Below are 15,956 nucleotides of genomic sequence, written 5' to 3' on the forward strand. Positions count from 1 at the left end.
TTTTTTACTAACATTTTCTTTATTATTATTAAAATTTAAATTTTTAATAAATTTTAATGCGCTAAATTTCAATACCAACGATACATTTAATGCTTATTACATAAGCAATTCTATCAAAGAAGCAAAACTACTTTTTGAAACATCAACGATACATTTAACTGGCGTGGAACAACGGTTGTTTTAAAAAAAATACCGGTTTCTAAGCCTTTAAAAACTAAAAATAATATATATTATTTGAATTCATATATTAATGTACTGTTACTGTTAAATACTGTTACTGTTTATTATTGTTACCATTGTGACAAAATTTTAGTACCATTGAAAGATTTATTACCCCTTAGTTTCTTTTTATAAATAAGAGACTACTTCAATTTTTCCGGACAACTAAAACCTCTCATTTTTTCTCATTCTCACTTCACTAAATTATGAACTTTTTTTATTTGTTTTTATTCGATCGATCCAAACCAGAATTCATTTGATATGAATGTATGGTTTAATTTGATGTTAAATTATCAACAATCCACAAATTCACAAATTCAAAATTTCAAAATTCTGCAAATTTATATATCCAACCTTCAAAACAACTCCAGCAATCCAAATTTTAAATATCATATACCATCATTTCGTCCATATCAATTTTATGTTTCAAACACTATCAATTAACCCTTTTGATCAAGTGTCTTCGATGGATAATAATAGCTTATTTATATTACATTATTTATGAAAGGTCAGCAAATTTTATCATTTTAAATACAATATAATTTATTATGTTTATATATTTTAATTTTTTATTACATGAATTTTTTACAATAGTAATCTATAAAATTTCATAATTTTTAATTTTAGATAATTTATAAATAAAATAATTATAAATTATTAAATAATTTATTAATAAAACATAATGGTTTAAGATTTTTGGTGGATTCCATTAGAAGCAACAAAATGAGTTGCTACTATTATAAATACTCCAAGAAGAGAATATTATGATGAATATGAAAACCTTACTTTTAATAAAATTATCTAATTCATGATACAACAAATTATCAATTGATTGTATTTTTTTTTGGTATATTATCAATTGATTGTATAATATAATATTTTAAAATATTTTTATTTGGTTATATTTATTTTATAAAACTAGAAGATTCAATACTTTACAAATATTCTGGGTTCTTAATACTTAATATTGTAAGCTTTAATCTTTTATATGCGTAATTTGTATAATCAAATTTATTTAATTTAAATACATTTCATAATTAAAAGGAATATCAAGTTTCTAATAAAAAAATGTAATGTAAATAATATCTTCAATATCTGATATAATACATCAATTACAACTTTACAAGGTTAGAATTAAAGTCAATCCAAGAAAGAAAAATTGAAAACGTAGAGAGATCTTCAAAAAAATTTGTCACACATAATTGTGAACTTAGAACACATTCTGAATCAATATTGTATTATAAATTTATAAAGATTTCTTTAAAAAATTTACATTATTCGAATCTTTTATGTCAGATTTTTTTTCATCTTTATTACAATTGAATGCAACATATGAATATTTAAATAATATTAAAAATAATAATCAAATTATAGAAACTTTTCCTTATATATTTCTATAATTTTCTAATTTCTGAACATTTTAATTTGGAAAACACGAACAACGGCAAATTAAAACTTCCTGTTTGAAGTGTTTTGTAGATAAGCATTTATACATTATACCAAAAATATAAGGCCAGAACTACGCCTCACTGTTTGTAACGCAGTTTGTCCTCGATTTGTGTTCAGAGAACAGTGCATAAAATAAAATTAAAAAAAGATAAAATATACTTTCTAACACACTTTTTTTAATCCCTTTTACAGCATTAGTAAAAATTTATTAAAAATAAAAAAAATTTCAGATCCTTATTATTTAATAAGTCTCTCTCCAATAAATTTTAACCAATAATAAGATAAATATGTTGGAAAGAATGAGAAAGAAAATGTAATGGTAGCAATTCTCATAATAAAATAGACCCCTACAATATTCTGTAAGCATTAGAATCATAAAAGTACAATTATTTTACTCAATTCATGTCTATTACTACATCTTAGGCTCAGACTATGTGAACCTGTAACTACTGTAAAATTATAAGAGAGAAAAAACTAAACTACCAGCGTATACAATCATAGTAATCAAAGTAAAGAAACACTTATGTAACTGTTAGTTTTCACCGCAACTTATCGATGCTACTTCTATTTACGATGAGCCTCCACATCTGTCACCAGCTTCACCGCCTTACTTTTTTTCTGCTGATATTTAGCAAATGAATACCACACACCACCAGCTGTATTGATAACCAAGCCACTCACATTCAAAGCATGGACTTGAACACCACCCAATAAGAAGAAACCAAGAGTCTGAAGAAGCAACGAGCAACAGATTTAATGCTTGCAATTAAAACTACAGATATAAATGAACATAGAGCGCATGCAAGTCAACTAAACTACAAAGAAAAGATGGATAATGCATATGTATCAATATTCAGGGCCGGGACAATCATTCCAATTTCCAAATTCAAGCTTTTTGTACTGTGACAGAAATTTTCTATGGCAAACACAGGATCACTCCTAGCTTACCGTGGAAACAACCCCTTTGAGAACGCCAACAATAGTTGTAGTTAAGGCTGAATTAACAATTGTACACAAGAACATGGTGAAGTTAAGAACGATGCCCATCACCAACGAAAGAATAAGGATCACCAAAAATGAAAAAGAATAACTCTGCAAAGGAAAACAAAATATTAACTTTGGTATCAATTTATCACTAAATAAAGTATGTCCCAGCTATGCCACATCATCAAATACATGCAAACTTTTAATTTTTCCAAAATATGTTGCAAGCTATGCCTCCAGTTGTTAACCATCAAAACTAAGATTCTATGATGCTTGATTTATTCTCAAAAAATGATTACTAAAAATACACTTTGCCAGCATTTCAATTTAGGAGAATTAAAGAAACTGAATCAACCAGTCTATTCATTTAATTTATAATTTTTAAGCACCTGGCATATTATAAAAGGACAAGTGTTTTATGAATGCCAAACAGACCCATATTATCATGCCAAAATCAAAAGTTGCTGCTGCATTGTCCTGTTTTCCATCACACATCAAGTGATCTCAGCCTCCCCTTCCCCCCTTTTTTATTCCTTGATTTTATGTTACAGCCCAATCCTAACAAACTCAAAATTATCTTTAAATCCCCCAGATCATGACTGTTTTGCGAGAAATGAATATACTAGATGCTGGTTAATATTCTACAATGGACCAATACGTAGAAAATTTGCACAAAACTACTAGGCGGACAATCAGTTAGACGAAGGAAATACTAGTGCTGATATAATTCTTCTTGAATTGTCCAACACAGAAAAAAAAACCATATGGAAATGAATGAGTACTTAACTAATAATCTAACATATTTTGTTGTTTGAGATTAACTATAGTACAATCACTGAAGCTTTTAGCAGTTCCTTGTAAAAAAAATTGAATTTATCTGATTGTGCATTAAAAGAAAACAATTAAAAATGTCTGAAAATTCAAGTCATGGTAGCGTAAGCATGAATCAATTCCAATACAAAGAGCCAGGTTAAGATTCTGACCTTTGCAAATAATAGGGATAAAGAATTTGGGAATTCCCCAGTGGCTATGATGAGAAACATCAAAAATGGAAGAGATAAAAAACTGTTATAGAACATGATTTCCACGGATGAAAGTCCGTCCTCGGCACCAGATTTTTCCACCAGCACAAGGTACATGGTCTGGATACATTCGTAAGCAGCACCATGAGCAAATCATGCACAATTACAATGTCCATTACTTCATTATAAGATTAAGAACTATGATATATCAACATATCACCTGGAAAAAAACAGAAACGAAGGCCATGCTATACCCAAAAAGGTCAAAGGAAAAATCCCCAAGGGCAGCTATAAGAACTCCAGCAGCTGTCAATATCACCGAAAGAGCCACCTAAAATTTGACAGAATATTATATATATTAAGATTTCTCAGCTCAAGAGATTAAAATAATAAAATGTTACTAATCATTATAATTGGCACCCAAGGCTGATCAAATAAATCCTAAGCAAAAGGCAACAGCCTTAGAATTAGACCCACACATTTTATGAGGTACAAAGAAGAGAACACAACTTTTTGATGCTGTTCTTTATTGTAAATTTAGAGTCCACCTACGATCAATCTTTCCACAAGAATATGAAAGTTTTTTTTTACTGTAATACCCTATTGTTAACATCATTTAATAGTACCAATGGTTCTTCTCCCTCTTTAAGTGCCACAAATTCTTTTCAAAGAACCCTCTTTCGTAGTCTCTGACTCTCATACATAAGCCATCTTAATAAGGTGACAAAATTAATAAAAACTCGAATAACAACCAGTACCTGAGTTGTAGGTCTTCCCTTTCCAGAGAAACACCCAGCAATGAGTACAGCAAGTGGCGTAAGCCTCTTGATTGCAATATACATAGGAATATTAACTCCTTTCAAACTTGCCAAAGCAAAAGCAACATTAGCATTATAGAAAATTGAAAGCGGGAGCAGTCGCTTGGCCATTGTCATATCAGGTCCTCTCGCTTTCGTGTATCCCATTTTTCTACCGAAGTGTATAAGCAAGGTGGTAGCCAATTGCTAAAATTTAAAAACGACAGATGCTGTTATCAACATAGGTAAACAAAATTTCTAATAAAAATAATAATCAGAATAACCAAAGGGCAAGATTCTATGTTTTCTTTTTATCAGCAATGATAATAATACCTGCAAAGTGAGGAGAGTCATTGAGTATGCATACTGCATAAGAACAGCCTTGTTGATAAAAACCATGGCCATTGAGGCAAATCCATACGACACAGCAGCGAACAAACTACGCGAAAACAAAATCACGGTCACCATAGCTACTAGCTACCCTTGAATATTCATAATCTCTAATAAGAGCAATACTTAGCGATTGATTGTTAAACAATTAAAATAAATATTCATTCATTTGAAAATGAAATTTCAGATTCAGTGAAAAGCAAGTAAAGATATGGAAAACCTTGAAAAGGAGCTGGTTTCTGCATCGGCACGGATATCCATGACTCTAATTAATGGCGAAAACGAGATCCAATCCAGTAAAACCTAAATCCAAAGTCAAACGTTAAAAATCAAGTCTAGCTCTGCGCTTGCGAAAAATAATAATTAAATCTAAAACGAAGCGAGTAAATTAATGAAAAATGGGTGAAATTGAGGATTTACTCGGCAGAGGCGTGTTTACATGACTGCTAGGGAAGACGAGAGTGAAAGGAGTGATGAAATGGAGAAAAAGGGAATAGTGGGAGGGTTGGAGGAAAAATAGAAAAATAATCGAAGAAAGGGACAAAAAAAAAAAAAAAAGGTGAAACAGCTGGCATGGTATCGGCATTGAGGTTGGGATTTGAATTGGGTAGCTTTGGTGGTTCCCTAAAATCCGAGCAAGATGGAGACTCTCGTGCGTCACACTCGTTCTTGCTTGCGCTTCTTAGCACCAACCTTCTCTAAACATTACTACTATTTTATATTGGTTGAAAGTATTAACTCTTTTTTTTTTTAAGGAATCCAATAGATTAATTTTTCAATCAAATAATATCTATCTTAAGAGATATCTTAATAAATATTCTTCATGCACATGTTATTATTAAATAAGTATTAAAAGTATTAAACTCAAAATGAGAAAGTTATGACATTTATAGCAAAAGTGATTAGTTTAACTTGTTTAAGATTTAATGGTGGTTACCAATTCAAGTGAGTTGTTATCATTCAACAATCAATAAACAATCAATAATCACATGTTGATGTTGAATGTGAGAAACACTTTTATGTTTGTGGGTTTACCAAGAATCAACACAAGTTTGAACTTAAGAATTTTTTTAAGTATGTCATGCAATAGAGCATAAAGTCGTGTATAAAGTGTTTAAACAGTTTCAATAGGTCATTATCTCTTAAACGTGATTGTTGAGATATGGTTAAACTTCTACATTGTTGAAACAAGAGATAAATATGAGTTTGTAAACACACAAATGTCTCCATTAATGAACTCTTTTAGGTGATGACCATAAGTAAAATTATCAAAGTTTATATCCTAAGTGAATAATATCATATAAATGTGGAGTTATGTGTGTGAGAGAACTCTCAGTGCACAATAAGTGGTATCAGAGTCAATGATTTGACTAGGTGATCAATTCAAATAAATATGATGAAAATTACGGTGGATCTCGACATTGAATCCCTTGTAGTAGAGGTCTTCCATGAAGAGTCTTTCTACTAACATTGAGGGTTAAGATGTGTCCCACTATTATAAGATAGTGGTGGAACGATGGTGCAAATACTTGAAGCATGACTAAGTTCTATGAGCTACCATTGGATACCCATGGACTAAATAGATGACTTTCACTGTAAGGATGGTTAACCATGGTCCTTTATGTGGAGGAGATTGTAAGAATACAATCAAAGTCTTGCATCATTAAAATAAGTTAATGAACACGAGTTTATAAACACACAATTATCTATATTGGTAAGAAATATTTTGGATAATGACCAAAAACAAAATCATGATAGATTAAGCCTATAGTAGACAATATCATTAATGTATAAACATGTGCATATGGGAACCCCAATGCACATCAGTGATATCAGAGTCAATGGCTCAATAAAGTAATCGACTTAAATGAATATATCGATGGATCCATAAATGGAGGAGAGTCTTCCTAATAGTAGTGAAAGTTAGAAGTAGTTAAGTGGATGATTGTTGAGATACAATCAAAATCTCATATCTTTGAAACAAATGAATAAATGAGTTTATAAACACACAAATGTCATTGATAAGAGGTCTTTTGAGTGATGATCTAAAATAAAATCATGAAAACTTAGGTTCAAAGTGTTGTCCACATAGGAAAACTCATTAGATGAGTTAATTGTCACATAACTCCTTAGTCGAGTGTTGATGTCACATTATAGTAAGTTTCAAATATTTTATAATTGTCAAAGTGCTTAAATGTATTTGTCTAGTTATTATGTCAATTGTCTAGCATGTGTTTGTCAAAACAATACATTTGTAATATGAGTTTTGTCCTTATGATTAGTTTTTGTATGTATTGCATTTCATGTCGTTTTTTCATTATATAGTTAGCTAAAGTAGTTCACATTTTAACATTATTTGGGACTGATTTTATGAGATTTTCAAGAATATCAATGTTTGTTTGAGACTTGCTACATTTTTTTATTTTCTCAATGTTTTAAGACAAAATTCAAATTATGAATGTTTGTCAGGTGATTTATCTTGCATAACCTGCTAACCTAAGAGGTAGAGATGTCAAATAAGTTGAGCTAGTCTGATCTAGATTAATTTACACAAATCAAATGTTATTTTAGGTTAGGTTGATTCAACTTATTATTATTTTTTTATGTTTTTTTTATCCAACCTAGCTCATATAAAGTCGTTATACCAAATTGACCTAATTAAAAAAATATACGAATTTTTTTACAATGCAAAAAAATTATAACATGATTAATTAATACTCATGAAACACCTAATAACTTTACATGTATATGATTTCTCACAACTATTACATTTGGATTTATCTACCCTATTAACTAGACCAACATTTTCATAATAATTTCATATTTCAGAGGTATTAGACTTAGTTTTCTTAGCCTTTTAAGTATCTCAATCTTCATCATTAATACTCCTACTTTTACTTTTAGCGTGACTTTGTAAGCATAAGTATGAGTGTGACCACGTCTTCTTCGAAAAATGAAACAAAGTTAAGAATGAAAAAACTATTATTGCAACTAAAATAACTTCCAACTTGTAACCACAATTTTGTAAGCAAACACAACAGAGTGATTCATTATGAGTAAAATACTACAACTATTATTTAATTTCATTATATTATATTATTTTATAATAATTTACAAATTGACGATAGTTTAAATTATTCCACTCTTACTCGTTTAACGGATCAACGCATAAGCTTGCAGGCTAGCCCAACATAAGGCCATTTGACATATCAAACTTAATAGGTTAGGCTAAAATATTTGATTTTATTTAAGTTATCCTTTTTAAAATTTAACTTGACCTTATTTGTTGATTAATTGAATCAATTCATCAAACTAAATCCAAATTGACAATTCTAAGGATAGGTCATTAACAAGTTAGTACGAGTTAGCTCACTTTTTTAATAAAAAATATTTAAAATTTAAGTTTAAAAATTCTTAGAATGTAATTATATTTTGATTTGAATATTCTTAAAAATGTAATTTCTCTAATACTAATAAAAAATTAATATCCAAATAAAACTTAGACTAAGCTATTACTATATTTTATATTCTTTTAATAAAATTATTTATTTAAATTGATTTTATAAATAAATATATATATTTTATTAATATATATTTATACACAGATAAATATTATAAATTATGAATAGTTATTTAGATATATAAATATGTATATATAATATTATGGATAATTATTTAGAAAAAATATAATTTTTTTTATATTTAAAGATATAATTATTTATTAAAAAGTAAAGATTAAAGGGATAATTATCAAAATATATATGTATACTATACTATAGATAAAAGATTAAAACAGTATACACAAAATTTTAGATTTAAAATTTGTTTTTGTCATAATAGTACTTTTAGGGAAAAAAAATGGATAATTGTAGTCGGTAGAAGATACATTATAGGCTCTTTCTCCCTTGATTAATTATTTTTTGGCCACAGATGGATTTGAAGGAAAGAATTTGAATGTTGATACATAATAGGAATGTTTGTCTCGAAAAGAAAAACTGAAAAAAGACACGAAATACGTATCCATGGGATAGAAAAGGTAAAAGTAAACGGGTCGACCCGATTGGGCGAGAGGGAGCGGGTTAAAATACAGTGGAAGTGAATGGACATGAATTGGAGATTGGCAGAATGAGGTTGGAGGATTATTGAGAGAGAGTGCAAAATTCCAAAACCAAACCAAACACCAATTGGGACCAATACCCATCACCATTCCACCGCCTTCTCTTGTCTCCGAATCACGGTCAGAATAAAATCCATTTCCCTTTCAATCTCCTCCTGATTTCAATTCAATCGCCGATTTCCTCCCCGATTATCATCTTCGATTTCTTTCAATTCTCCCCATAATTTCCCCTTTTTCTCCTCTCGCAGGAATCTCTCTCTGAATCGCCGGATTAGGAGAGGAATATGCAACAGAGGCTCAAGTTGCAGCAACAACAAGCCCTCATGCAGCAAGCCTTGCTTCAGCAACAGCAGATGTACCACCCTGGCATGCTCGCCGCTGCTATGTCTCAGGTATTCCTCAGATTTTCATTTTCCCCCTTTTTTCCGACTAACGCCTTCCACGCTGCCCAATTGCATTGTTACATTTCCGTAAAACAACGAACCTGGCCTTCTGAATCACATGTAATTCTCGTAATTAGGGTAATGGTATCCGTGTCGTTGCGATTTTCTATCTCTGAATTTATTTGAGGCATTTCGCAGCCTTGTACGATACAATTCATATCCATAGGGTTACTCTTTCCTTACTCTCTTTACAGATAATTACGTTTTCTATTAAATTCATTTGCCGCATATCTATCTAGTTTTCCTTTTCAACGGGGAGATTGCTGCTGCTGTGGTTTGTTGTTGTCATTTAAGGTCTTGTGAATTTGATATGATTGTTGCTTCTGTTTCTGGCTAGTATATTAAATTTATATGTATGTGTGATTTGCAATGGTTTTGGTCCCAAACTTTTAGGTCTTCAATATGCCAATAGATGGAACCTAATGATTGCCAAAATTTCTGTAATTGGTCAAAGTGTACTAAAATATGTCGAGAATTTTTTAACCCGTCGACCCATAACGCATAGGATAGTTGTCTCATGTAATAGATGAACCGTTCAAGAATTGTTTTTGACGATTATGATAGGAGCTAAAATGGTTTAGTCAGTTAATTTGGTTCGTTAGAAACATATGAGAATTAGCTGAGTCTAAGGTTCTTTTTTTATAGTTGGCTGGACTTTTCCTTTTCTCCATTTTGTTTACTCTTTGTTGTTTGAAAATTTTGCAGATGGAGCCTGTTCCAAGTGGAAATTTGCCCCCTGGTTTTGATACTTCTGCTTGCCGTAGCGTGTGAGTGTTTGATTTCTTTTGGCTTTTATATGTATTTTGTCCTTAGTTTTGTGTTTGTGCCCAAGTACGAAAGTGTTTCATTTTAACCTAATTTCTAACAACTTTAGATGCGAATTTTTTTTTGCATAACGGTGTTTTTAACTGATCTGAATTTCTGAGAGATAAATTTGATGCTTCTGCAGTTCTATGTGGTATTAAATAATCACTGTACTAGAAGTAGTATACTTTTCCACTTTGACACCTTATTGATCTGAAGCTATGTTCTTTCAGTTATGTAGGAAATATTCATGTAAATGTCACCGATAAACTTCTTGCAGAAGTTTTTCAGAGTGCTGGTCCTCTTGCTGGCTGCAAGCTCATAAGAAAAGAAAAGGTTTGATTCAGTATTCAACTCTGTTCTTTGTTGATGATCATTAATGTTGTCACTATTGTTATCATTATTACTATTTTGCTCACAATTGGATTCTTTTAACAGGCCTTGCCTTAAAACTAAAACAATACTGTTATTTTTTCCTTATATTTCCTTAATATTACGAATATATTGGTTATTAGTACTGATGAGTAAGTTTTTATTTTTTAAAAATGCGGTTCTCATAAGAATTTAGATTGCTCTCATTTCAGAGTTATTTTCTGAGTTTCTATCAGGGAATTCTTTTTGGAATCTATTCTACAATGGTGATTTGTTTTAAAGGAGTTCTGAGATGATGTGCATCCTAAACCCTATGTTTTGTTTTGGAAGATACCTTAGTTTAGCATCTGCATACTATCCTTAGTCCCATTATTTGTTCTCTCTGCATCAATCTTGATTTCTGCTTTTTTTTTTTGTTTGCCCCTTTCTTACTGAGAAATTACTGTTACAGTCCTCTTATGGTTTTGTGGACTACCATGATCGAGCATCTGCAGCCCTTGCAATAATGACGTTGCATGGACGACAACTGTAAGCATTCTGTTTAATACATGTTTATTCAGGTTCTTTGACATATTTGCATAGGATGTGAATTGTGAAAGCATTCTGGATACAGAGGAATATTATCATTTTTCACTTCTATATTCTTTTTAATTGATAGACTTATCACTTATCATTTATTTGGCATGTCTCTACACTCAAATGTTGTTTTAATTAGGCAATCTTGAGTCTTGACAAGTTCCTCAGAGTTTTCCTCAATATGTAGCTACTTTGCATCGATTTTTTTTTCTTTTCTCTTTGCAGGTATGGTCAAGCACTTAAGGTGAATTGGGCATATGCTAATAGCAGTAGGGAGGATACGTCAGGTTAATTTTAAGCACAGTCAATTCATCGTTGGTTTTTATTATTTTGCTTCTTGGGGGCATTCTTTTTCTTTTTTATTTTCAATTGTATATTCCTTTGATTTTAGTTTAAAATCATCAGGGCACTTCAATATATTTGTTGGTGATTTGAGTCCAGAGGTTACTGATGCAACTTTATTTGCTTGCTTCTCAGTCTATCCTAGTTGTTCGTGAGTTCCTCATTGCTTTTTTGTTTTTTCCTTTGTTGCGATTTTTTTTGGTCTCTAGAGCAAGGTATATTATTTTTTGAGTTAATCATCTATACACTGCCAGTGTAAAGTTTTTTACACTGGCAACCAATCATATCTTTTAAAGTTGTTTATTTTATTATTATTTCATTAAATAAGTAACTGACATGACACTATTAAAAAATATGATTGGTTGTCCGTGTAAAAAAACTTTATACTGTCAGTGTATAGGTGATTAACTCTTATTTTTTTATGGTGACTGTTGTAGTCCTTGTTAGCAGTGACAAGTTGAAGATAGTTAATGTGGGGGGAACTTTTCAACAAGTTACTCAACCTTGAAATATGTTCTGGTTTCTTGAATTTATTTTTCCATCTTCTCATTATTTGCAGTGATGCAAGGGTTATGTGGGATCACAAAACTGGTCGGTCAAAAGGATATGGTTTTGTTTCTTTCCGTGACCATCAGGTATTGCTTATTCTGTACAAATGAACATACTGAAGAGATCAACCAAGAAGAACTATCCCGAAAGGGAAAAAAAATTCAAAAGCTGTCTTAGGAAGCCACAAAAAAAGGAAACAATTGTTTTCCAAAATAAGCTGAACTAGATATACATTTAGTGTTATAAAAAAAATCATTGAATTGTCTCTTTTTCAAATTAAATTAGATCAGAATACTCAATGTTTCTCAGAACATAACGTCATTTCAAATGCTATACAAATTATTTTTACTGTTTTTCTAGATGCTTGAAGAGTAGTCCGAGCTTTTATAACATCTTCCATGTTAAGCTCAACCAAAACCTAGGTTGGTGTAGCTATGTGTTAATTATGTGTTGAATTGATGAAATGATATGCCTTTATGCAATTGATATGCAGGATGCTCAAAGTGCCATAAATGATATGACAGGTTAGGCATTTGTGTACTTCTGTGCTGCTTGTTCCATGCTTCCGTGCATGTTTTTTGTTCTTACCAACTTGTGACATTTCCTCTATCATATAGGTAAGTGGCTGGGAAATAGGCAAATACGTTGCAACTGGGCAACAAAGGGTGCTGGTGCCAGCTCCAATGAAGAGAAGAACAGTGACACCCAAAATGCTGTTGTGCTTACAAATGGATCTTCAGGTATCATGTACCATTCTTAATAGCTAAGAGCTTGAACCTATATTTGTGGAACCATGAAAATATTTATGAAGGTTCTATTTACAACTTTTCATATATATATATATATATATGTATATATATATATTCCCAGATTCGGGTTATTTTATTGGCTGCTATTTGTTATAATTCATTGTGCTGAATGATACGATACTGATTCAAAATGTATAATGAGTAATGGGCAACACCTATCAGGATAACATTCATATTGGGATTTGGTGGTTGACATTTGCTAGACACAAGCCTTATCTTCTAGTAAATTGGCACTGGATTTCTAATTGCTTGATTTGTTAGACACCAGATTTGATGCATACTTGGGTAACATATTGGGATTGTTGTATTATGTATTTCAATCATAACATGTTTAGAGGGAATGCGTACAGCAGAATAGCTAATGTAGACACAAATACCATAGCTATTTTAGTTTGAATAAGATAAATTATGTGTTTTTACATGGTGACTCTTCCAATATTTTTAAGCAATGTGTGTTTTCCATTACTCTTTTGGGATAGTTATTTCTATATTTAAATATTTTTTTATAAAGTAATTAATTGGTTCGGACTTGAATTAATTTGGATTTTGAATCTCATTAAGCTCAATGACTTCATTTCCTTCCCTGTTTCCTATGCACTTCTTTAAATCCATTTGCTTCTGTTTCCTATGTACTTCTGTAAACAGGCTGGGAATTTTAGGACTGCTGACAGTGACATACTAATAATTTTTTATTGTGTTTCACAGATGGAGGTCAAGATAATAACAATGAGGATGCTCCGGAAAACAATCCTTCATACACCACAGTTTATGTTGGCAACCTTCCCCATGATGTAAGTTATGTTAATTGAATACTGAAATATCATGCTTATTATTTGTACATAGTAAGTATTAGCTGGGATTGATTTGGTTTATTAGAATCGGCTTCAAACATAATTTTGGATGGACTACTGAAGTGTGCATACTTTCCAATGATGTATATCTGGGTCAATCTTGTATTTCTGGTCATGTTACAATACTGTCAGCTTAATAATGAAATAAAAGTGCCAGAAAAATTGCATAATATGTGCAAGAGTTTTCCATTGCAATCTTTCCAACTGCATGAATACCTAGTTTCAAGTGGTTAGGGGCAGACATGCCTTGGCCCATGAAGCATTATAATTTACTTGAACTTAAATTAGTGTTTTCAAAATTTGAGTATATCTTTGTTCTTGGTGTTGATCAATGTGATATGATATTTCTTTAAAGTGTTCTAAAGTGTATTTGAATATGACAATCTGCCAATAGTGACTCAGATTTCTTATGAAGCACCTGAGTGTCAAATTCACGCTTACCCTACCTTTCCCTCCATTTGATATTGGGACCCTTAGACTAAAAAAATAAGTCTCTTCACATCTGATGAGCAGTTATCTATCATGGTTTATTTTCTACTTCATCAATTTCTTTCACTCTTAACTCTTACCTGTGGCATTGTTTTGGATCTGATCTCAACGAGAGAAAAAAAAAAAGCATCCCAGTTATTTGTGGGGAACTGCAGCTGTAGGGAACTGCATTTGTAGTGTGTCATCTATCTATAAGTTGAAAATAAACCAAGTTTGCAATTCAAAAAAGTCATAGTTGAGACTTGAGAGTAATGCATTTTTACTTGTTTATAAAATCCTTTCTCCAGCATTTTAACACCTTCCTTGCATCTTCTTGACAGCATGGCACGATATTGATCTGATCTGAATGTCACTCAGTTTTGCAATTTCTCGCAAATTATCAATTATGAACTGTTTCACTCACAAGCTTCTTGATAAGTAACTGTCATCTATATACTTGTGGTTACAGGTAACACAAGCTGAACTACATTGTCAGTTTCACACATTGGGGGCTGGGGTAATTGAGGAGGTCCGAGTTCAGAGGGATAAGGGTTTTGGATTTGTCAGATACAACACTCATGAGGAAGCTGCGTTGGCCATTCAAATGGCTAATGGAAGAATAATTCGTGGGAAGTCTATGAAGGTTTGATATCTTTCACTTGCTGCTTATCTGGTCAACTAATTAATTGCCATTTCTGTATTGGGGCTAATGTTTGCCCTATATAATAATGCCTTGTAATAAGTCTTTTCTTCAGAGGGTGCAGTTTTTTTGGCAATACCTGACCATGTTACTTGCATGTAGAGACACATGTTTGCACCTATCCATGCCATTACTTTTGTCCCTGCACTTGTGGGGTGTGGATTTAGATGGCAAGAAAGCCATACTTTTAGAGAATTTCTTCAAACTGTTATGTACTGATGGACCTAATTTTATATTGTCGAAAAGTTAAAAGACAAGAAATCTATGGATGTGATGCACCTCTAGAATCATAACACAATTAAATGCTCACATTGTCTACGATTGTTAATTTTTGAATGCCGGAGGTATTTATTTATGTACTGTCAATGAATAAAATTTTTCTCGATTTGTGCAGTGTTCATGGGGTAGTAAACCAACTCCTCCTGGAACAGCTTCAAATCCACTACCTCCTCCTGCTCAACCATATCAAATACTCCCTACTGCAGGGATGAATCAAGGGTATTCTCCTGCTGAGTTGTTGGCTTATCAGCGCCAACTGGCCTTGAGTCAGGCTGCTGTATCTGGTCTTTCAGGTCAAGCTCTTCTGCAAATGACTGGACAACACGGTCTAGCTCCTGCTTCAATGGGCGTAAACTCTGGGGGATCTCAAGCCATGTATGATGGATATACCGGTAACTCATCTAGACAGCAGCTTATGTACTATCGTTGACAAATTGGCCAGTGCAGATTCACAGTTTCTTTGTTATCTTATGGGGGCATTGATGGGCATCACATTTCTCTTTGCTTCCCCACAACATATCCTTTTCCATTCTGAGCCTTTTTATTGAGGTATTGTGGCTTGATATTTTCTTTATTTCTACTTGGTGTTGTAATTTGTATTGTTTGATCTAACGAGGATTTGATGACTAAAAGAAGGGATTAATGTTTTGCTAGAAAGGGCAGCGAATTTTATGTTTGGGTAGTTTTCATTAATGTTACTGTGTATCATAAGTATCGACAAAAGTTCATGTTAATAATTCTATGCCTCTTGTTTTCCTTTCGTTCCGTGAAAGGCAGAATGTCTG

General features: G+C 31.9%; 2 protein-coding genes across 3 annotated transcripts; one reads left to right on the forward strand and one right to left on the reverse strand.

Moving 5' to 3' along the window:
• Window positions 1–1,970: 1,970 nt before the first annotated feature.
• UTR7 (UDP-N-acetylglucosamine (UAA) transporter family) lies at window positions 1,971–5,552 on the reverse strand. 2 transcript variants are annotated; one of them, XM_020349355.3, is made up of 8 exons: window positions 5,282–5,550; window positions 5,082–5,164; window positions 4,805–4,910; window positions 4,433–4,678; window positions 3,895–4,005; window positions 3,636–3,794; window positions 2,617–2,760; window positions 1,971–2,397 (listed from the first exon to the last, which is right to left on the reverse strand). In XM_020349355.3, the coding sequence occupies exons 2-8, from the start codon at window positions 5,120–5,122 to the stop codon at window positions 2,233–2,235; spliced, it is 972 nt and encodes a 323-aa protein (XP_020204944.1). In that variant the 5' UTR covers window positions 5,123–5,164; window positions 5,282–5,550; the 3' UTR covers window positions 1,971–2,232. The 2 variants fall into 2 exon arrangements, with proteins under 2 accessions (XP_020204944.1, XP_029125457.1); XM_029269624.2 differs by lacking the exon at window positions 3,636–3,794 and having other exon boundaries at window positions 5,282–5,552.
• A 3,380-nt stretch (window positions 5,553–8,932) lies between these two features.
• Window positions 8,933–15,932, forward strand: LOC109790245 (oligouridylate-binding protein 1). Its single transcript, XM_020349358.3, has 13 exons — window positions 8,933–9,098; window positions 9,227–9,370; window positions 10,127–10,188; window positions 10,459–10,561; window positions 11,049–11,125; window positions 11,399–11,460; window positions 11,579–11,666; window positions 12,075–12,150; window positions 12,558–12,588; window positions 12,682–12,804; window positions 13,579–13,664; window positions 14,662–14,835; window positions 15,287–15,932. The coding sequence occupies exons 2-13, from the start codon at window positions 9,263–9,265 to the stop codon at window positions 15,599–15,601; spliced, it is 1,305 nt and encodes a 434-aa protein (XP_020204947.1). The 5' UTR covers window positions 8,933–9,098; window positions 9,227–9,262; the 3' UTR covers window positions 15,602–15,932.
• Window positions 15,933–15,956: the final 24 nt, after the last annotated feature.

This window comes from Cajanus cajan, chromosome 6 (genome assembly GCF_000230855.2).
Source record: "Cajanus cajan strain Asha chromosome 6, NIPB_CcT2T_4, whole genome shotgun sequence".
NCBI lineage: Eukaryota > Viridiplantae > Streptophyta > Magnoliopsida > Fabales > Fabaceae > Cajanus > Cajanus cajan.

Bases quoted from the DNA above. Each gene is read 5' to 3' on its own strand.
- LOC109790245 (XM_020349358.3), top strand. From the start codon at position 9,263: ATGCAACAGAGGCTCAAGTTGCAGCAACAACAAGCCCTCATGCAGCAA. The intron at 10,562-11,048 runs GTTTGATTCAGT...TTACTGTTACAG, and splicing joins AGCTCATAAGAAAAGAAAAG to TCCTCTTATGGTTTTGTGGA. The intron at 12,589-12,681 runs GTTAGGCATTTG...TCTATCATATAG, and splicing joins TGCCATAAATGATATGACAG to GTAAGTGGCTGGGAAATAGG.
- UTR7 (XM_020349355.3), bottom strand. From the start codon at position 5,122: ATGGATATCCGTGCCGATGCAGAAACCAGCTCCTTTTCAAG. The intron at 3,795-3,894 runs GTGATATGTTGA...GAATGTATCCAG, and splicing joins TCGTTTCTGTTTTTTTCCAG to ACCATGTACCTTGTGCTGGT. The intron at 2,761-3,635 runs GTCAGAATCTTA...TTTCCTTTGCAG, and splicing joins TATCCCTATTATTTGCAAAG to AGTTATTCTTTTTCATTTTT.